This window comes from Pan troglodytes, chromosome 17 (genome assembly GCF_028858775.2).
Source record: "Pan troglodytes isolate AG18354 chromosome 17, NHGRI_mPanTro3-v2.0_pri, whole genome shotgun sequence".
NCBI lineage: Eukaryota > Metazoa > Chordata > Mammalia > Primates > Hominidae > Pan > Pan troglodytes.
In genome coordinates this window covers 78,736,052-78,759,103 of record NC_072415.2, presented here as the reverse complement: position 1 = coordinate 78,759,103, position 23,052 = coordinate 78,736,052, and the positions used below count along the sequence as shown (strand labels likewise).

The 23,052-nt window shown below is 35.7% G+C and overlaps 1 protein-coding gene across 7 annotated transcripts in view; it reads left to right on the top strand.

The window, feature by feature from the left end:
- TMX3 (thioredoxin related transmembrane protein 3) overlaps positions 1 to 22,600 on the top strand; it is a 41,100-nt gene extending 18,500 nt beyond the window's left edge. For 3 of the 7 annotated variants that reach the window (XM_001150102.6, XM_063795844.1, XM_063795847.1), the window contains 8 exons: positions 4,961 to 5,027; positions 8,549 to 8,647; positions 11,826 to 11,883; positions 12,068 to 12,121; positions 13,323 to 13,379; positions 15,189 to 15,318; positions 16,769 to 16,837; positions 19,097 to 22,600. In XM_001150102.6, the coding sequence (XP_001150102.1) occupies positions 4,961 to 5,027; positions 8,549 to 8,647; positions 11,826 to 11,883; positions 12,068 to 12,121; positions 13,323 to 13,379; positions 15,189 to 15,318; positions 16,769 to 16,837; positions 19,097 to 19,357 (795 nt within the window). In that variant the 3' untranslated portion in view covers positions 19,358 to 22,600. Of the gene's footprint in view, positions 1 to 4,960; positions 5,028 to 8,548; positions 8,648 to 8,762; positions 8,829 to 11,825; positions 11,884 to 12,067; positions 12,122 to 13,322; positions 13,380 to 15,188; positions 15,319 to 16,768; positions 16,838 to 19,096 lie in introns of all 7 variants that reach the window. The other 4 variants (XM_016933863.4, XM_063795843.1, XM_063795846.1 and 1 more) reach the window with 3 other exon arrangements.
- The last annotated feature ends 452 nt before the right edge of the window (positions 22,601 to 23,052 follow it).

The following is a 23,052-nucleotide window of genomic DNA, read 5'->3' as shown; positions in this document are numbered from 1 at the left end:
CCTGTAATCCCAGCTACTCAGAAGGCTGAGGCAGGAGAATTGCTTGAACCCAGGAGACAGAGGTTGCATCGAACCAAGATTGTGCCACTGTACTCCAGCCTGGGCGACAGAGTGAGACTCCGTCTCAAATGATAATAATAATCATAATTTAAAAAATTAAAAAACAGTGTAATAGTTGGGGCAAATAGGAGTGGGATGGGTACTGTAGGTTGATTGGTCAAGAAATGTTTGTCTCAGAAGAAAATACTTGAACTGAGACTTTTACATGATATGAAGGAGCCGTGCAAAGATCTGTGTACAATACGCCAGAAACGAACAGATAACAGATGTCCAAAATGAGAACACACCTGACATGATACAGGAACAAAACAGTAGGCCAATGTGACTGTTGTGCCTACAGTGTGATGGGAAGTGGGTGGAGGGCAGTGTAGGCATTGTAAGTCATGGCAGTGCATGTGATGAGGTTGAAGTTGGTGAAGAACATGGATTGATGTTCTTGTTTAAGGACATTACTCTGTGCTAAGCGCAGAGTGCGTTAGATAGGTATGCGTAGATCCACAGATATCAACAGAACTTTTGCGGTAATCTAAGAAATTTGGGCTTGATGGTTAGTGAGGGTTGGGAAGAAGTGAAAGGATTGTTGTGTTTAGAAGATAGAATTGTCAGAGCTTGCTGATATGGAAGAATAGGGATGAATTGAGGGTGACTCTTAGATGTTTTGGTTTGAACAGTTGGGTAGAGGGTGGTGGTTGATGAACTTGAGGAATTTTGGAGAAGGAAGAAGTTGAAAATATGGAGAGTGAAAAGTGCTTTGAATTATTCATTTTAATTTGATTCAGCATGTCATATTAGGAATCTAAATATAAGCATCAAATAAGCAGTTGGACATAGGGGTCTAGAGTTAAGTCAAGGCTATGTAAAAGAACCTTCCCAGACATGGGAAGCAATTTTTTAAGGAAATGAGTAGGCCCAGAACCTGAGGTCAACAAAGGAAAGTGAGAAGAAATAGTAAATTAGGAAAAAGAGATGAGTTGGAAGCCAAGATGAAGTGTTTTAAAAGAAGTGAACAGTTTGTGTGAGAATTTTGCAAAGTGATCAAGAAAATAATGAGAGAAAAATAACCACAATGTTAGTCCACATGGAGGTTGTTGGTGGTTTTCAGAGGAGTAATGGGGAGAAAAACCTCATTGGTGTTTGAGAGACACTGATGGCGAGTAAGAAAGTGGAGACCACAAGTATAGTCTTCTCTTTAGGAAACTTTGAATGAGTAGGGGACCTTAGGAATTTGGCAGTAACTCAGGGGAATTATGAAAGAAATGAAGGGAGCTTTTCTTTTTTTTTCTTTTGAATCTATAAATTATAAAAAAATTGAAATATTTTTCTTTTCACAAAGGTAAGTGAAACATTTCATTTCTTTTACATGATTTAATGTTTAAAGATTTTAAGATTACAGACTTGCCGAAGTAGGTGTTTAATGCTTCCTGCAATATGTATGTAGATGTTTATCTTATGTACCCCACAATGATTTTCAACTCCTGGAGGAACCTCAGTTTCTGGACAACTTAAACCCATTTTGGTTTGCCAAGTATTTTATGCGTATGCATTTACTTTTGGAGGGGAAGGTAATGTCACGGGATCCTTAGGGTGTCGTTTCACCAGCCAGAAACCTCTGTGGCTGCTGGCGCCTCTGCTTGGGTTTTGCTTGCACCCACTGGGCTTATTCTACCCACTCAGCCTGGCAGGCTGCCCTTGGCTCATGCTACCGGCCCAGATCCTGTGCCTGCCAAAGACGAGCCAGGCATGGAGCAGCAAGGGATATGTGAGTGAACAAGCTTGGAATCTGGCCACTGCGCACAGCCAGGCATGCTGGCTGCCACGGGGAAGGCAGCTCCAGGCAACTGCTCCATGTGAGGCTGCGGCTGGACCAGATGTACTGCAAGTGGCTTCCACTGCAAGAACCAGCATCTAGACAAGGGGAACGCAATGGTGCCTGAAAGCTCAGAGACGCCAGGAACTGCAGAGCCCTGAAGAGGGTGTTACAGTGTGTCACAGCCCTGACTTGGGGAGCCCCAAAGTCTGGGCTCCCAAAAGAGTTACAGCTCTTCTCTCCTTCTTGTCACCTGCAACATGGTGACTGGGGGGTATGTTTCAGCCCTGTTTGCATTACAGCCCCTTCAGTCCCTCCATTCAGTGGGTCCCAAGTTCTTGTCCCGCATCCAGGAAGAATGAGGTACATGGACAACTGGAGGATGAGCAAGGCGGAGAGGAGCTTCATTGAGCAACAGAATAGCTCTTAGGAGACCCGAGTAGGTAGCTCCTTTCCACAGGCAGGTCATCCAGACAAGTCTGTGTTTCGCTTAGTCTGGGGTTTTTACGTGCTCAGAATCGAGGAAGTGCATGCTGAATGGTCCATGGGTGGCCACAGTCAGGCCTGGAAAAGGCACGATCCACTTGGCTGAATAGTCATCAGTGAAGTTCTTACTCCAGGCCGTGGACTTCACCCAGAACTAGTAGCATGGCCCCCAGGCTTCAGGCACTCCCTGGCCTGAAGTTGGGGTTTTACTGGGGACCCACCCCTTCCTGCCTAGGAGCCTGTCTGACTCCCGCCGTCATCATCATACCGTCTATGGCACCCAGGCTGTTCATGCCGAGGAGCTAGCCTCCCTCCCACGCTTGTCAATGTCCAAAGTCTAGAGGAAGCCCAGGCACTGGTGGGAGCTGGCACGTCAGCGCCGCCCCAAGCACCCACACACACCCGGCTAAGTTGCGACAACACTCAGGCTCGGCCACAACTTTGCTTCAAAATCAGAGCAGGCGCTGGGAGCAGGGAGAGGCCAGGGAGCAGGAGCAGGCATAGGCATTTGTGAACCTGCAGGGGTTGGGGGGTGGGGGTGGCTGCTTTCTGGGCCCCGGAGAGCTCAGGGATGCCAGGGTCCAGAACCACTCCTGAGCAGCTTCAGCTACACCTGGGAGCGTGGGGCTCCCACCCCACGAACTTGGTAGCGGGTAGGACTCTCCCACTTGTTCCCGGCCCCCGCTGGCTCCACGGAGCATGCAGCCCCGCCCCTGCTGCGCCTCCCCTGCTGCAGCTGGCATTCGCGCAGCAGCTGCTCCAGACGGGCTGCCACTGCCATGAGTAAGATGAGAAAAAGAGGCCACACTTGCCATCAGAGTCTCCGACAGCATTCCCAAAAGGTTTTTCTGGATCGCCTTAATGTAACATAAAGGATTAAAATGGACTAGAATCTGACCTTCTTATGCATTTTTGTCTCCCAAGTCCAGTGAGCCACATTTTTGTATTAGAGATGAGAATTTATGCTAAGCCCTCATCTACAAAGCTTTGCAAGCAGGTGGCACTTGGAGTGCACCAGAGGGTTTGCTGTGTTCTAGGCGCTGGCACCATTTGACACCATCTTAATCCTCATATAACAATGGGGGTGTCTTAGGCCAAAATCCCTAGAACCCAGAGGGCCTGGGTGGGCATATATACAGCATCTGTTACATGAGCATATTTAGTATTTGTGTATTACTTCTATTAGTTTTTTAATTGGGCTTCTCAGCTAGTTTGTTTAGGCATTCTTTATTCCTGAAAATAGTAATATTTGTCATCTCTTTTAGTTTTAAGGATGTATTTGGAAAAGTCTGCTAGGGGAAGTAATAGTTACTTCACAATAATATGAGGAGTTTTACTCCCATAGATGATTCTCAAATAAGTGCAAAGCCCATAATTTTGTGGTCTTCCCATATTTTGAATATTAATGTTTGTCCTTCAGAGCTTCATTAGCTTTACAACGGGTATTTATGAAAACCCCAGGAGATGCAGTAAGGGGGTACAAGGATGAATTTAGACAATTTCTGACTTCAGAATACTTACAGATGAATGAAGGAGATTGACATGCAGACTGTAACAGTAATAGAAGATGGTTGAAAAAAACACACGGGAGAGGAAGAGAGCTTCAGAATATGTGAGACTAGATGGCTGCAAGATTTGAGACTGTATCACTTGTGTTCTAGTAAGAACTATTCAGGGATATTGATGAAAGAGGGAGGTGCTGAATGTTGAAAAATACTTCCCAAGCATCTGTGTGGATGAGTTGCCAAGAGCAGGTGAATGGAGCATGCTTGATTAGAGCCTTTACCTAAGAGCTCTTGCACTGCCCTTAAAATTGTTATTTTCATAGTGCTATATCATTTTTAATAGTAATGTAACCAAATAATTCTGTATTATTTTCTCTCCCCTGAGATGTGCCTCCCTCCCTTTTTAATTTTTCCAGGATAACTGTCTTTATTTTATTGTTATTTTACTTCATTATCTACTCATTTACTTATTTGTCATTATTTTCAGTATTAACATGTTCGTGTAATAATTCTTTGTGGCTTACTCAAATTATTTGTCTTCTGATATTTGTTTTCTAGTATAATTTTTCTCTCAAAATAAGTACAGCTCAGCTATAAGCAGCTGGTACTTTCTGAATGATCCCTTATTACTACTGTAAGTGGCTTATGAAGCAGTTTACAGTTTAAGCAGTGCTCTCAGTTATGGTATCTGACATAACTCTCCTAATTGTTCTGTGAGGTAGGCAGTCTCAGTGTCTTTATTCCACAGATGAGGAAGCAGACTCCCCTAGGTAAAGTGGCTCATTATCACACAGCCAGTGAGTGGTGGGGAAGGACTTAAACCTGAATAGGCTGGTTGATGTTTAAGTCTGTTATCAGGTAAGAATAATCCATGGTTTTTACTATAGCAAACAGGACATTGTACAAGGGGATATATAAAAAGATTCAGATATACTTCTTGGATGAGTTTGGGATTGACTGTACTCTTTAACTGTTTGTGACATTCTTTTTTGTTATTTTTATGTGTGTTTGAGTTTTCTGGTATCTCAAGACTTTTGAAATTATAGTTACTAATTAGAATTTTTTAGTGATAAAAGTTATTTAAACTTCTGATTTTTTGCAGTATGTGACACTAAAAGAGATGCCGGCTGTGCTTGTTTTCAAAGATGAAACTTACTTTGTTTATGATGGTAAGTTCCAAATCTTTAACTCATGTAAAACATTTTAAAATTAAAATGTCTGTTATACAACTTAGGTGTAAAGATTATGTAAATGCTTCTACTGTTCAATGAGAATAACAGTTCTCATTACTTGAATGACTGATGTTTTGGGTTTTTTTTCACCCTTCAACTTACAATTGTTAGTTATTTTTATTCTGAGCTTTACCTACACAACATTCTTTTTATTGTTGTTTGTTATATGCGTTTTTGAGGAATAAATTCTATGTGATTTTTGTACATTACTTTAAAATGTTCAGAATTCATTTTTTTGAAGTAACATTTCAGATACAGAAAAAGACTTGAAGAAATAACACGTGTTCAATAGTGTTGAAGCCCCTGTGTATCCCTCCCTAATGGCATTTCCCCTTAGCTGTTAGAAATGACTGCTTACCTGCTATTCAGCATTTCTTCATTGACGCATAATGCTTGGTCTATTTTTAAAATATTGTAATTGTAATATCAAACATACATCGTAGTAAAGAGAATGGTAAAGCCCTACATACCCATCACCGAAGTTAAACACTTACGAAGATCTTTGCCCATCATGACATTTGCTCCAACTTCAACTTTCAATTTGCTGAAGTACTTTAAAGCAAATTGTAATGGCATTTCATCACCATGTGCTTTATATTACGCATCTCTTTACAAAATGTAGACTTTTTATTTTTAGATAAACCACATGCAGCTACAACAACTGACATCATTCCTTGGTATTTTGAAATACCTACTTTCGTGTTTTCCAAACCGTGCTCTGACCTAGGGCAGTGCAGCAAACTCACAGGGGCTACAGGGGATATTTTAAATTTCAAGGGAAGCAGTGAAACTCGACATCTGTAGGCCACCACAAAGCCACTCAAAAGCAAAAGTGAATGCAGACTCAGCTGATAGCATTCCTGCTAACATTCTAAATTCTAATTCAATAAAATTTAAAGTTCAATTTCTTGTTCTCACGAACTGTGTTTCAGTGCTCAGTGGGCTCCTGTGGCTTGTGGTTACCATGTTGGAGGCCAGATAGGGAACACCCATTCATTCAGAAATATTCTAGAATGTGTTTTTCTTACTGAATTCTATGTGACAGAAAGGAACCTAGGACTAGATGAGAGCAGTAGAGTTTGAATTGCTGAAATAATTCAAATGAGTAGAAGACTTAAGGAACAATTTGTTTTATTATAAGTAGCATTTTAATTGTTTTGACAGTCATAAGACTACATTTCTGATTTTTATTGTCTTTAAATAAATGTGAGAGCTGAATTTTATTTGTTTCTATAGATAATAACTACACACTTACGCTGTCATATAAAAGGTACTATCTACATACTTAACTTGACATTTTCATTTTATTTACAAAGTAATCTGTGAGGTAGGTAATAAGGCAGATAGATTAATACCCCAGGATTACAAAGGATATAGCTAAGAATGTTAGATAGGGAGACAGATGTGTAATTAAATAGCAGGTTTATCATATGCTTATTCAGCCATCCATTAATTGGATGTTTATTGAATGTCTGTATTAGACGTTGGGCTTATAAAAGAACTTCAGAGAAACTTGTGTATTTGAAAATATGAGAAGGAAAATAATTTATAGCCACACCTAGTCTATTCACCTGCTCTTTGCTTGCAGTACTCCTCATATAATAAGCACTTAATGTATGTGATCTTATATTTGATCATTGCAACATTCCCTTAAAATCACTATTCTTACCATTTTACAGATAAAGAAACAGGATTAAAGAGATTTTTTTTTCCAGGATAAAATAATCAATGATATAAAAATTCAGTCTTCAAATCTCATGTTCTTATTCCACTATGTGTTTCTTAGCAATTCAGAGAGGCACTTTGTTTCTTCCTTTAAAAAAAAAAACAAAACACTGATCATATCTGTTTAAATATAAATATATTTAAATATAAACAGATATCAGGTTTTTGAGCCTGCCTAGGAAAGCATCCCCCTGTTATAGCTCAGTGTTCCAGATACATTCTCCCATGCTTAAGGAAGACAGGAATATGATGTTAAGTTTCTGTAGGTATTGTAAAGGCCCCATTTCTCTAACCTGCAGCGGTATTTAGAACCTGCCTGAAACATTCAGACAAAGCAAAGGCTTTACTTTGAATCCTTATTTAAATATTTAATTGTTGCTAATGTTTAGAAGCATTGGAATAGGGACTTGGGAGTATATTTCCTTTCTTACATATATAATTTCAGCTTTTATTTTAGATTCAGAGTCTACATGTGCAGGTTTGTTACATGGGTGTATTGGATGATGCTGAGGTTTGGGGTACAAATGATCCCATCACCCAGGTAATAAGCATAGTACCCAATAGGTAGTTTTTTTTAGCCCTTGTCCTCCTCCCCATCTCCCTAGTGTCTGTTATTCCCATCTTTATGTCCATATGTACCCAATGTTTACCGCCCACTTATAAATGAGAACTTGCGATATTTGGGATAGTTTATTTTCGAATGAAATTCAAATTGATCACTGTATGCAATCTCGTAGAAAATTTGCTTTTAGCATGCAGTGGACATTGTGGCCCAGTAACCAATTTCTAGTTTTATGTTTATTTTCCTAATTTGTAAATTTAAATCAATAAATTCTTTGAGATTTGCATTGCATCACTTATTTTATGGGTTTGATAACTTGAAAATGTTTTGTTTAGCAATGCAAGAAAAAGCATACCTTTCAAGAGGTCATTAAAATCCATTCTTCAACCAGATGTATTGGTAGGCTTTTATAGACATTTGCTTTACATCACCTTTTTTATGCAATTGTAATAATTTTGAACAATTACTTGAGAATTACATTTCTAATTAGGATGTAATATTTCTCTTAGATATTATATTTTCTATCTGCTTAGCAGAGGAATTATTTTATATTGGAAAAAAGCTAAGGTACTGTGATTTTATATGTGTGTTTGTGTTAGTTGTACCTTTGAGAAAGAGTTGTAAACTAGGAAGACTATCATAAAGAGAGGAGAGCAAAGAAATTGTAATAAAAATTACCTGTAGTGCCATGACCCAAGTATAACCATTGATTCAGGGAAACCATTTAGGAATAACTGACTTCATTTTATCATTCTTTGAGTTTATCTTTTCATACTTTATCTTACGAAGTTACAGTTATACTGTTATGTATTGTATTGTAACCCGTATTGTTTTGTAATCTGTTCAATTATAAGTTTTTTTTGAAAATTTATAAATGATCTTTATCGACATATACCAAAATTTATTTAAATTATTTCCAATTTAGGATATTTTGATTATTTCCTTTATTTTTAATTATTTTTGTGCTATTTTTAATGATGCTATAATGAAGATTGCTTTGTGCATTAATCCTTCTGTACATTTGATTGTATGCTTGCAATAAATTCCTAAAAACTATTTATGGAAGTATGATTCTCTGTCAGGCGTTTTATACCTATTATCAGATTAAAGCTATTATAACTCTTAAATTCATATTTATACTGTAATTTGTCAACTTTGTCTTGGTTTTAAGAGTATGAAGATGGTGATCTGTCGTCATGGATCAACAGGGAAAGGTTTCAGAATTACCTTGCTATGGATGGCTTCCTCTTGTATGAACTTGGAGACACAGGTAACAAGCATATGTACAAGTCTCCATTATGTTACATGATTTTTCTTTATTTAAAAATCTTATTTTGTAGGAAATGAATTTAAGCTCTATTTCTCAACTTAATTTTTTATTTTAGATCTGAATGCCAGTTCTTTACGAGAATGTAAACTGATATTACCAGAAGATATACCTTTGCATGTGGGTCAGTGATTAAAGAGATGGTTTACTAATAGAACTGATGGTGACAAGGAAAACAAAAAGCCTGGGTAATAAGAGAGTGAGAAAAATAACCAACTAAGAAGCTGTACTCAGAACTGATTTTGTAATAGGAGTTAAAATAAAACTTAGCACAACCTATTTATAAGGCCTGCTTTTTACCTGTGAAAGGGAAAAATGTAAGTTAAATTGGCATGGTTTCTTAAAGTTACGCTGTTGGAAATGACAGGCAACGCAAACACAAACACGAATACAAAAATGAAAGCTATAAGAAGCCGATTATATGGTCTCAGATGCAAACTATAAAAATTATAAGAAGCTAACTGTAAGTTTTAGGAGAAAGTGTTTTATAAATTTATAGCATATTAGAAATGAGAAATATTGGTTATTGGTACTACATTTGTTTCCATTAATAGCTTTATGATAAGTAGGATGGAAGTATAGCTTTTGAGTAAAACAATGAGAACATTTTATTCAAGACTTTTTTTTTTAATGTAAGTAATAGGTATAGGGTTTCCTCTTCATGATCGCCTGCTCTTAAATCTAATTAATAAAAATTAGAGACATTCTTACATGTTCTCCTGTTTGTAACGTTTTGGGGGATATTTCTGTTCTGTTCCTGAGCTTGCTTTTAATGTTCTGTGTCTAGTGATATTTCTGCCTTTGCTTATCTTTACAGAAGGAGCTGTGTATTAGCTCATTAGTGGAAGTTGCCGGGGACAGTGTCAAAAACTGTGGTTTTACTTTCTGATTGTTTTTTTTTTGAGATGGAGTCTCTCTCTGTCGCCAGGCTGGAGTGCAGTGACGTGATCTCGGCTCACTGCAACCTCCACCTCCCTGGTTCAAGCAGTTCTCCTGCCTCAGCCTCCCAAGTAGCTGGGAATCAGCGTGCGCCACCACATCCAGCAAATTTTTGTACTCTTAGTAGAGACGGGGTTTCACCATGTTGGCCAGGATGGGCTTGATCTCCTGACCTCGTGATCCGCACGCCTTGGCCTCCTAAAGTGCTGGGATTACAGGCGTGAGCCACCGTGCCCAGACTTTTTGATTCTTTCAGACTCACATGAAAGGAAGAGGGGGAAATGTAGGAATATAGTAGTCTTGCTTTGTATAGTAATCATAGGAAATAGCATGACCTTGAGGTGATTAAAACAGGTGGCTTTGGCTCAACTGAACACATCTTTTCCCAGATGAATTTGGAAACAGAAGTGTGCTGTGGCAGTGTTCTTTTATGTGTCTGACATAATTGCCCCTGTTAGGCATCAGCTGTGGTCGTGCCCCTGCCCTTCACCCCCACCTGTCCCCTGATGCTAGCACCATAGCAGCCTCCCGACGCTGTGCGGCTTCAGACACCTCATGTCTTTTCTCAGAAGTTCTAACTCTTGCCTACATCTCCAGCCTCATTTCACTCTAGCCTCACACTCCTCCTTCTTGAGCCACACTAACCTTTTAGTTTCTTTTATTGTTATTACTATTATTTTATCATTTTTACCCAAGTTTGCTTGATACCAGTTTCTTGAAAAGGCTGTGCCAATTGCACCAAAGCACGTTTTTACATACTTTTTTCTTTGCTTGGAAATACTCAGTTAATTCGTATTCTTCCATCTAACTCAGACCAAATACTGCTTCCTTAGGAAAATCTTCACTGACCTCGTCAGACTACATTAATTTATGCTGTAATTTTTTTATAGCAGCTTATTCTTATTTTTAATGGGACATTTGTTTGATGAAAATGTCTACCTGTTCTATTGTGTTGTGCTTTCACAAGTGCAGAGCCTTGTCTGTGTTTGCTCATCACCATGTCCTCGGAACCAGCCCAGTGTGTGGTACATTATTTGACACTCAGTAATTGTTGAATTAATAAATGTGAGAAACTGTGTCTGTGTTTCTCAGAATCCTGTTGGTCTATGGGAGAATGCTCTGCATGTTGTAGACATTTTGAAAAAAACTCATGAACCATTTGAAAATTAAAGAAGCATATAATACAAAAAAAGAATAGCAAACGAGATATTTCAGGAAGGTAGATGTCATTGTGAACTGTTTTCATCAGAGAGTTAGAAGACTGAAGGTTGTGTAGAATTTAGACAGGTGTTTAAGCAGCATGGAATTAGAAGCAGCATTAAAATGCTGGGATAATACTGAAAGATTATGGATTTAATCCTACATGTATGTACCTGCTCTGAGCCAGGTTTATGCCCATATTTCTGTGCATCTAATCTTACTTAACTCTCCCAATAACTCTATGAAATATATATTAGTTTTTGGAAATAAGTTGAAGTTTACTGAGGCACTTCCCTGTTCCCCTGTGGCTTGGTATGGTGCCTAGAACATGATAGACACTGCTTGATGGCAGTGTTTGGCTTTCTGATTCTAACACCACTCTTCTGGTTATTACATCATGCCGGCTTCCTAGAAGATATCAGGATACATATGCTTTATGTTGTATTTAGGGTTAAGTAAATGTGAGTCAGTTTAATTCTGCATATTATAACTGGCAAGTACTGAACCATGGTACCAAAATCAACGGCCATGTAAAAATCATTTTCTTATTCTTCTAGACCATTGTTTTAGAGCTACAGTAATTCTTAGCAAACTTGTTTTTAATCAACTTATTTCCTATGCTTTTAGCCTTTGAAAAAATAGTTATCTTAGTCAATTTGTAGGGTGTAAGGAAAAAATACAATTCAAGCTTGTAAGTTGGTATAAAAAATACTATTTAAGTGTATAAATTATTACATATTTACTCTTATTTATATTTTGGGGTGGGACGTGGAAGGGAATTTGTCACTGGAGTTGACTAATTCACTGATTCACTCTACAAACATACACCATAATATGTTGATTTAATTTGATACAACATGTAGGGTGATTGGAATTAAATTCTAGAAATACTTTACTAATTTCCTACTCAGAACTAAAGCGATAATTGAACAGTTTGTGTAATAAGGGTGATTGAATTCAGATGTGTCATTCTTTATTTCAGGAAAGCTTGTGGCTCTTGCAGTTATTGATGAGAAAAATACATCAGTTGAACATACCAGGTATAATGCCTTGATATAGTTTTAAGCTTCAGACGTTCATTTCAGACTATATGGCTTTAGATAGACTTGATATGGTATCTTACTTTTCCTGCAGCAATTAGATGTAAGACAGCAGATACTATCATTGAAAAATTATGTTTTTCAAGTGCAGAGATGAACTATTCATATGTTTGTTCTTCTACAGATTGAAGTCAATTATTCAGGAAGTTGCAAGAGATTACAGAGACCTCTTCCATAGGTAGGTGCTTATATTCTGAGAGATTCCTTTATTTTTGTTTAATACCATTTTGTAATTTAGTAAAGCAAACTTAGTAGTATTCATGCTTTTAGAGGTGAATCAAAGAAATGAAGTTAACAGTAATCCTCGCTTATCCACAGGAGATACATTCCAAGACCCCCAGTGGGTGACTGAAACTTTGCATAGAATGGAATGCTACATATACCATAATTTTGTCTGTACCTACATACTTATGATAAAGTTTAATTTATACATTAGGTACAGTAAGAGATCAAAAACAGTAATTAATAATAAAATAGAACAATTATAACAATACAGTATAGTAAAAATTATGTATATGTTTATTTCTGGAATTTTTCATTTAATATTTTCAGACCATGGTTGACCATGGGGAACTGAAACCACAGAAAGTGAATCTATGGATAAGGGGGGACTACTGTATAGCACATTGCATTTTAGCGTGAATTGTCTGGATCTTGAAATTCATTGATGGTAGGTCCTGCAAGCTAAAAAAAGAGATACTTTGATCTATAATTTGTATCATACCTGCTTCTTGATAGGATTTGAGATGCATTTTATGTAAATAAAATATGCACATGTACTTATAATTGGACATAAATGACCGATCAGAAGTCAGAGATAGGCAGATAATTATTCTAACAGAAACTCAAAAGAATAACTGAATAAAAAATGGCATCAGAAATACATATATTTTTACTTTATGCTGAATCGTTGCTATCATAAAAAAAGACAGTCAATATAAATGTATTTTATTATTGAATTATTATTTCTTTCCTATTCTGAATCTTCTAATGATGGGTCATTGTATAGTTTTCTTACATAGTATGTAGCGTCTTCTGATTAGTCCTTTTTTTAGAGAAAATAGGAATTTTTCTTAAACATATTTCAGGTAGAATAGCTGATATTTCCCTGAATTTTAAATATGCATAAACCAAGTAGAAATGTCTTAGAATTTCCTCTACTCGTGTATTTGTATCTCAGAAGCCAGTAGAATTTACACTTTTAGCAGTATTTATTGTATATGATTTACATGTGAAATGTTTACAGTTTCTGGGCTTACTGAGGCCTAAATTTAACTTCATTGTTTTATTTACTTTTTTGCTATTTAATGAGCTTTCTCTCTCTCTCTCTCCCCACCCCCTCTCCTTTTATTTATTTATTTTTGGTTGTTGGTGGTTAGGGATTTTCAGTTTGGCCACATGGATGGAAATGACTACATAAATACCTTGCTGATGGAGTAAGTAAAGTGCTGAATGATTTTGCTATCAAATCTATTAATTTTTAAATTTGTTTCTGAGATACAGGTAGAAGGATTAAATAGCTGAAAAACAGCAAACAGTTGACATATTCAGATGCAGATATTCTCCCATTAAATATTTTACTTTAGTTTTCCAATTCTGTATTTGGAACTTACTGACTTTAATATTGGTCTATAGTTAAAAAAAAAAAAAAAAAATTATCTCCTGATTTAATGTTTTCTAGTATTCTGAGAAGCCATTATTCCAAAACGTGTAAATTTCATGGCTTCTACTTAATGCATACCTTGAGAAGTTCTGTTTTAATGGGCAATATAACTATTAAATAGAAAATGTTTAGCATTCAAAAACTAATTGTTCTAGAATTGAATAGACTAACTTTGTAAGAAAATACGCAATTTTAAAATTTTTATCTGTTTAAAATTTATATAAAGACTATTACATAGAAAATGTTTAGCATTCAAAAACGAATTGTTCTAGAATTTGAGTAGACTAAATTTGTAGGAAAATATGTAGTTTTAAAATAATTTTTATCTAAAATTATGATGTAGAGATTTAATTTGCCACTTCACAAGACTGATATTAGAAAACATTTACCAAACCCTGTACTGAATTAATAAATGTGAAACAAGAAGCCACTCTATTCAGTGAACATTTAGTGAGTATTTACTGTATGTTGTACACTATATTAGACACCGTTGATGGAAAAATGAATAGAGTCCCTTTCTTTAAATGCTTATAGTCCACTGGATAAGACCACAGATGTTAGTTACAGAACTGTATGAAAAGATCTATGTAGGACAGGGCTGGGATAGAGATACTTTCCCATCCTCACCTCCCCCACCCTGCCACCTGCTCCCAGTGCACACTAAGGTGGAAGGGCTCAGGAAACATTTTCTGGAAGAGGCAATAATTAAGAAAATGTCTAAAGAGTGAGAAGTTAGCTGAATGAAGAACACAGGGATAGTATTTCAGGCAGAACATAATAGCAAGTATGACAGGTAGTAGGAAAACTGGGCTTAGGAGAGTGCTAGAGAGATAAGCTAGTCTCTAAATGAAGATGGGGAAATCTCACTAGAGACACACTAACTCTTAGCCTCATTGAGGGCCCAGTGGAAGCTTAACAACATGATGCTGTGCTTTGGTTTTCTCTAGCTTTGCTTAGTATCATAGATGTAGCAAATGCCTTCATTTGTTATTGCAATGTATTAGGTTATTTTGGTGTCTTCTATTTTCTAAGTAAGAACACTGAGCAAGGAAGGGAGTGAACTTAACAAATCTGAAGTAACATTCATCATCTTCAGCTAAATCTTGAAATGTAGCATCACCTTACTTCATTTATTATCCCTCTCATTTCAGTAAGAACTTAAGAGGATTTGCCAAAGATTAAAGTACCAGATGTAGGATATAATGAAGAATCAAGAGAAAAAAAGTATCTATACAATTATTAAAGGGACTGTTGACCCTTGAACAACATAAGTTTGAATTGTGCAGACCACCCATAGGAATTTTTTTCAATACATATATTATAAAATTTTTTTGAGATTTTTGATAATTTGAAAAGACTTAAAGATGAATTGCGTATCCTAGAAATATCAAATTAAAAAGGTATGTCATGAATGCATAAAATACATGTAAATACTAGGTCTATTTGATCATTTTCTACCATAAAATATGCACAAATTTATTAAATAGCTTCTATAATTATGGCTACTGAGATATAAATGAATATCAGAATACTTGCTATTGCTGTGTTTAATGTATATTTTGATTTGTTTTTATATTTTCAGTGAATTGACAGTCCCAACTGTAGTTGTACTGAATACTTCAAACCAGCAATATTTCTTGCTAGATAGACAGATTAAGAATGTTGAAGACATGGTCCAGTTTATTAATAACATTTTGGATGGCACAGTAGAAGTAAGTTGTTCACTTCTGTTTCAAAGAGATGATGGACAGGGGGTAGAGGAGAAACTAGTTAATTTCTTTACTTGTGATTCTGAAAAGAATAGTTGGCCATCACCCGGAGTAGAGGGCCAGACCTCCATACATTGCTTCTGTCCAATTATAGGCAGAGTAGAGGTACATTCTCCCAGATACAGAAAGTTCTTCTGTGGCAGAGGTTGCCAAAAGATGGAAGTGTCCTTTTATGGGTTATTTGGAGGGTATTTTTGGTTGTCATGGTGATGGGGAGGTGCTGTTGGCTAAGGTTGAGGCTTAGGGGTGCTAGGAAGTCTGCACTGTGTGGGGTAATCTTAATAGTGAACTTGCCTGTCTCTTAGTATGTTTCTAGGTCCAAAAGTACAATTGGATTAAGTCGTTAGGATTGGTTTTCTAAGAAAATCTGCAAATAAGATAACAATTTCTCAAGAAATGAGGAAATTTATTGAGAGTAAAAGCCCCCGTGGAGAGTTCTAGACTTAATCCTATAAAATATTTCTCAGAAATAAGTGAATAGTCTTAATTTTCTATTTTTTTTCTATAAATTTTAACTGCAGTGTTTTTCAAACTGTGAATTGCAACCTATATTAGAAAGTCATGAAACCACCGCAAGTCACAATCAGGTTGTGACCAGCATGCATCTTAATTCAATAGACTAGGATAAAATTTAAAAGAAAGTGCCTTCATTGCTTTTGTGAAATGTAATTACTAGTTTTTGAGAGTTGTTTCAGTTTTACACAAACTTTATTTAAAATTTGCTTACAGAGTAACAAACATAACTACTTTCAGTCAAGGTGAAGAAGTTTGAAAAACAATCAAATAGTTAAGAATATTTTTGAAAATAATTTGTTGAAATGAAACTCTCACCTATATAAATAATCAGCCTTCTATTTTTAAGTTAGTGGAATGCAACTCAGACTGTTTAACAACAGATTTTATTGTCTCATAGAGCTTGGAAATTTAAAAAATGAGCCAGATTGCAGGTATGGCCGAATATAGGATTTGAGTGATTTTCATCAGGAATTTTTCACTCTCTTCCCTTCAGCACTTTCATCCTCAGGGAGGCTCTCCCTGCACAGTAGCAAAGGTATCCTGCAGCAGCTCTGGTTTTGCGGTCCCAGCTAAACTCAAAAGCTGGTTAGGCTGTACTCAGGGGTGGGTCAGCTTCAGCCAAGCTGTGTGGGTTATGAATAGAGGAGGAGGAATTGTTTAGAGTAGAATCAGGGTGAATTAACACAAGCAGGCAGGAGGAATGCTGGACATTTCACAGACAAAAAACAACACAGTAAATGTTTACCACATGGCCTTTTCAGGTGATTATGTAATATTTTGAAGTCAACCATTTGGCCTGCAATTGTAAGGTTATGTAACACCAAGTAAATGAAGTAATGGTACTTAAATAATTTATTTTTCTTTTCCTTTTTTGAAGGCCCAAGGAGGTGATAGCATTTTGCAGAGATTGAAAAGGATAGTATTTGATGCCAAATCTACTATTGTGGTAAGTTGTGACAGTTTATGTCATTGATAATGAAGAAGATATAGGTTATGTCTAGCTGTGTTAAAAATCTGAATTTGAAAAGATTAGGTCAAAATATGTCTTTTTAATTTGCAGGATATGACTAGTCAGTATTTAAGAAAATATATTCATTAGGTGGAAATTGTTTCTCATTGTTTATATGATTGATGAGTTAAAACTAAAATTCAGAATCAATTAACTTGATAGTATAATTTAAAAGATTTTATCTCTGCAACCTGCCATGTAAAGTTTTTACTTAGTAATTTCTATGATTTGTTGAAAGTGCAGATAATATGAAATTTTTAGTTCCATTACGTGCTGTCTTCTGTAAATTGGTCATTTTTGTTAAAAGAAAATGATGTGTGCTGGGAAGTCACTTTTTATTTTGCAGGAGTCAAAATAAAATTTTAGATCTTATAATTTTAAACATCCGTGTTAATTCTGTGCTTTTCCCTAGTTGGTAAATAATTAAGATCATTTACAGATGTTTTTCCTTCTTCCCTTCTTCTCTCCTTCCTTTTTTTTTCTTTTATTCTTTTTATAGAACACTTTAAAAGTGGAATTAAAATGTGATGGATCAAATCCTTTCTAACAGTGTTTACTTTCATTTGTTTGTCCCAGTGTTTATTCACAGTTGTTATATGTAAGTAGAATATCAACAGTGGTAGACGAATTGACATGTCTGCCCCTAATTACCCGTCTCTCTTGTTTTTATAATTATACTTTCTAAATACATTTCCTTGACTTTCTTCACTGTCACCTCTCACCTGATTATTTCTGCTATTCTAATTTCCTCTTCCTTTCACTCTATCAAACTAATGCTCACGCTGTCAAACTAATTAGATCTGTTGTATTTCCCCTGGATTTCTTTGAAGCATCCTTTCCTTGACATTCTCCTTTCCGTGCTGCTGTGAGTATCACTACTCCCCTGCTCCTGCCCCATCTCTTCAGTGTTTTTCAGCATCCCTTTCCTCCCTTTCCAGTCCCTGGGTCTGAACCTTCTCGCTTGAAACTCTTACGAAATTGTTCTTCCTCTCCCAGCTTTAACTGTCAATCAACTTGACAGCAGAGGAATTCTTAAATTTGTTTGAGCCCTAAACTTAGTTCCTGTTGTCCTTCTCGAGCTCTTACATGGGCATTTTCATTCACCGTGGCCCAAAGCAATCATAAAAATATAGCTAACATTTTTTGGTTAGAAGTAAATTCTGGGACTCTTTGTTTTTTTCCTTGCATAGTATTCTTCAGTTTGCTTTACTTTCATGTTGCCACGAGCATGGATTAGGCCCTAATCACATTCTGTCTAGCTGCTGGTCTCTTTCACCTGGTTTCCATACTTCCACTTGCCCAGTCTCCAATCTATATTGTATTCCACTACACAGTTAATATTACTAATATAATCGATTTTGATCACTTTCCTTCCCTTTTCCAGGGGTGTACATCAGAATACTCTGTCCATCTAAAGTATTTTCCTCGTTGGTTTTTGAATATTAGCTTTTGCTAGTGCAAATTGCCTGGTGCTCACTTGTCCCATATCCTGCCTCCTTCTCACTCATCCTTAAATTCCTACCTAAAACACACCTTTATTCTGTGAAACTTTCTTTTATTATCTCAATCCAAAGTGATCTTTTTCTTTGAACTTGTCTGTGTTCTCAAGAGTTATCGTTGCAATTCATGCAGTATATTCTAGTTGAAAACCCTATTCATTAAAATTACTTTTACTTTCCTGGGAGCTATGAAGACAGTATGTAAATTGAGGGAAATTAGTAAGTCAATGAAGTTTTACTACTAACCAGATAAGTAAAAAATATTTAAAATGTCATGTGAAAAGAGTATATGTGTACCTTCTTTGTGGTAAATAACCCAGCTTTCTCCATAAGCAGATTCCTGTAGTTCAGGAAACAACTCTAAAGCTGCTGGATGCACATAGTAAGCACCTTAAAGAGACCTTTGTGGTTAATGTAGAAAAGTCAGTGTCTTTAGGAAAGGCTGTAGAATAGTGGATGTCTTTTTCTGTTGCTAATAGCTGGTTCTGCACACACATGCTTATGTATGTGCATATAGAAATTATATCTCTTAACAGTGTCTTTCACATGGTAGTTACTGCTGAAATGATTGATTCATTGGAACTAAAAACAAGCTGAATAGCAACAAGAGAAATCTATAGTGGTTTCAAGTTCATTTCATGCTATATATATCAGAATTACATGTGAAGGGAACTGAGTTTTAATTCTCTTTCCACAGTCTATATTCAAGAGCTCACCACTGATGGGCTGCTTTCTCTTTGGCCTGCCACTGGGTGTCATCAGTATCATGTGCTATGGAATCTACACAGCCGACACAGATGGAGGTTATATAGAAGAACGATATGAAGTGTCTAAAAGTGAAAATGAAAACCAAGAACAGGTAGAAGAGAGCAAAGAACAGCAGGAGCCCAGCAGTGGAGGATCTGTAGTGCCTACAGCGCAGGAGCCCAAGGATGTATTAGAAAAGAAGAAAGATTGAGACTTGATGACTATAAAATATTTGATAGGACTTCAAATTATTAAAGAGTCTATTTATTGAATTTAGACATTTAATCATGATCTTTACAGAAAAGAACATGTTATTCGTATTTTGCTAATATCAACTGCATGGATTAAAGTAGTCCCTCCATACATGGGGAAGTGTTTGGAGCAAAGAGATGAACAGTTTATCTGAAACAAACACAGAGCACTCCATCAAAATTTACCTGATCTTTGTGATTAGAACAGGACAATTCTATTTGCATGTTTCTCTATCTGAATATTCTGTGACAAAAAGTTAAGATTCTTGGGCAGAATATTTAAATTGGTCAGTCAGGTAGAAGATACATGTGTGATATAGAAAAATAGTGCCTCTCCTGCTGCCATCTGTTTCCCTCATATATTTTGGACAAGATTTATATGGACAAAATTAAGTCTTTAAAATTTAGGCACTTTAAGAACTAATAACTTTTTCCATGTATCAAGATTATGAGGTTAAAAATAATGTGGTTTTATATAGCATAGTGGTTTTATTTTGTTAGTTATTTTTAAAGGAGAAGAAATGTTACTTTTTAACTTTATACTCAGTTGCATTATCATAAAATTTTCATATATGCCTAGATAATGGGGAAAAAAAGTCTTGTGATTGACTCGCAAAATGAACAGGATTTACTGAGTAGAGGTTTCAGCCCATTCCTTGGAATACTCCTAACAGGTATTTCATCAGTCATCGTAGGTTGGGGAAGGGTCTCTATTAATCCTACTCTGCTTTAGCCAGAACAGCCTAGTATTTTATTTCTATTTTATATATTGAGATTTCTTCTAACATTTCCTTTGATAAAAATCTTCTGCTTTTTGAAAAGTGGTATGTATCATATTTTTATGTTTCTGGTGTGTAAACTTCATGGTAACTTCTACTCTAGAATACGTACGTATGCACCCACAGACACACACAGTTTATTGACACATCTATTATGTAATGCTGTAGACCTGTCCGTGTCTGCTTCATAAGGAGTAACGACTGACATTAGCATGTCCAGTGACAAGTCACATCCGGTGTAAAAAAAGACATCAGCCAGTTACCTTCTCCATTTTCTTAGTTCTGTCACCCATTTCGTCAGGTGACCTCTCATCTTCTATAAACTAATACAGGAATTCTTTCCAAAGCAATGTCTAAAAACTCTTTTTTTTAAAGTAACAGTTTGGTATGTTTATTGTAGATAAATTATTTTTGAGGCCTTCATTTTAGCTAAGTTTAGAATTTATATTAGGCAACTATGATTTGAGTGGTTATTCATTGAGTAATTTTCCACTGTAAGGAATTTTATTGAACATTTATTTAAAAATAATGTAATGCATGGTCAAAAAATATGTAATTCATGGTCTGGGCACTGACGTTGTTTAGGGATTTCGTCATCAAGGACAGCCTTCTGTTGTTTCTAATGCCATACTAATCAAGACTGTAGGGACACTTGCATCTTAAGTACTAAGGAATTACTAGTGATTGTTTTATTTTATCCATGTACTCTTTTAGTATTTAATAATTAAATACCTATTCTTAGTGTTTGACACTCCATATTTCTTTTTTTTGGAAATGAAACAAATATGCAGTCCAAAATTCAGGAACTACTAGAGTGAAATGATATTAAGTGGAAACCAGAGATAAATGCTGTTAATTTAACAAGTAGATTCTTCTCCAAAGAATAATGAGTGATTCTTGGGAAGATAAATGTTAATGTTCCCAATAGTCAAGCTTGTTTTGCAGTAGTGAAAAGCTTAGATGAGTACAGATGCCTCATTTGAAACTCAGCCTAGTAAGGAAGTGAAAACTTAGCAGTCAGTGACATGGGGAAATAGTTATAGAAAATGTCATTGAATTTTTTCATATTTATAGTTAGTCATTTACATATTTTTGTCTTGTTGATCATTACCTGTAAATGAAAGACCTTAATAGGAAAAAAAGAGTAAAGCTCAGTGTGAATGCAAACATCCACAAAATATGATCTTCGTTTATATTCTGTGATGTTGTTTATAAATGAATGCCTCAGTTCTCTGCCACCCTTTTCACAGCTTTGTACTGTTTGCCTTATATTCTATTTGTGCTTTTAAAGTGTGTCTGTTGGGAAAACAAAATGTGTAGGTGGTTTGTAAGTGAATAATTTTTATTTCTTCTTGTATTAAAATTTTGCTTTCTTCTCTACTTTGGGAGATGTTTATTTACATTGTCAGACTATTCACAAAACAGATTTTAAAATTTGTTTGCTCGTATGCTATTCCCTTCAGTGTGATATCAGAGATTACTATGAATGTTAGTTTCATTCCGTGAAACATTACTTCCATATAAAGACAGATCTCTTAATAAGTGAATCTAGTGGAAGAACATAGGTATCATTCTAATTCCATGATAAATTTTGTCATGACTGTATATGAATAATGGGGTCCTTCAGGAAGTTGGAATTTTTGCCTTCTCTTAATTGCAGTGAAGTTCTCTTTATAACTTCTAAAATTCAGAATTCTAGATCCTTGCTTTTGCAGAATTTGGTGCTCAGACAATATTTAAGGACATTTCAGCGAGACAAAGTGCATGTTTTTATCGAGTACCCTGTGCACCACATTATATCTGGCAATTCTTTTTGTTTCATTATGTGCATCAATATTTTTCTCAGCTACTATTACCTGAAACTTGTTTAACATGTATTAGACCTAGAATTTTCATTTTCTTTCTCACATAGTTGCTTCCTGGTATCTGATTTAGAAATAACATTTAAATGCCAAATATCTGGGGGATTGAAGGAAGGGTCTATATGAGCAGGTAAATTAGCAGTACTGTTATTGTTTAGTGGATATTGTTAGTGACTTTTTGTGTGTGTTTTGCTTTGGGACCTTTTTATTTTGGTGTTGCAAAAAGTAACAGATATTTTCATCATTGCTTCATACGACATGGAGTTAGGACAGGGAAAAATCATTCAACACTCCTTATGCATTAAATGATCAAATAAACCAGTGTGGGATATTAAGACTATCACTTGGTGGGATTAGGCTTGACATTTTATTTTTATAAATATATATTTTTTCTGAATGTGTCTGAGTCCAAGAGTGGGCAAAAAATAATTTTCTACTTTGGACTAATCTATAGAGGTTTTTGAAAGTCTGCATTACTAACTTGTTGAATTCATGATATTCTGCCTATGGCACAAATTGTAAACCTTTGTTTTTCTAAAATAAAGTAATTGAAAACCTGCAATTGTTTCTAATTTTTACTGTGTATCCTGGTTGTTTGCAGTATGAATAGTTCTGTGTACAAAGACAACAGCTACGACCATATCTTCCAGAAAGTGTTTACTTTTATTAAAATTATAATTGTAGAAATAAAGAATTTTAGAGATGAGAGAGATCAGATTGCAGCCTAATTCTACTATATTACAAATAAAGAACCTGAGATTCATAGGTTTGATATAGTTTGTATTTGACAAACCTGGTAATTGTACAGTAAAAAGCATATCTTATAGTTTATTTTGAGAAGAATCAATCCTTAAGTCAACTGCTAAATTATCTTTGACAGCACACAACCACAATTAAAACCTCAAGTTTTTAAAAATTTGGTTTTAAATAGCATCAGGTATATTAGGAAAAAAAGGCTTTATACAAACGTTAATTTTAAAAATAATTTCTTTTATATATTTATTTTTAACAAGG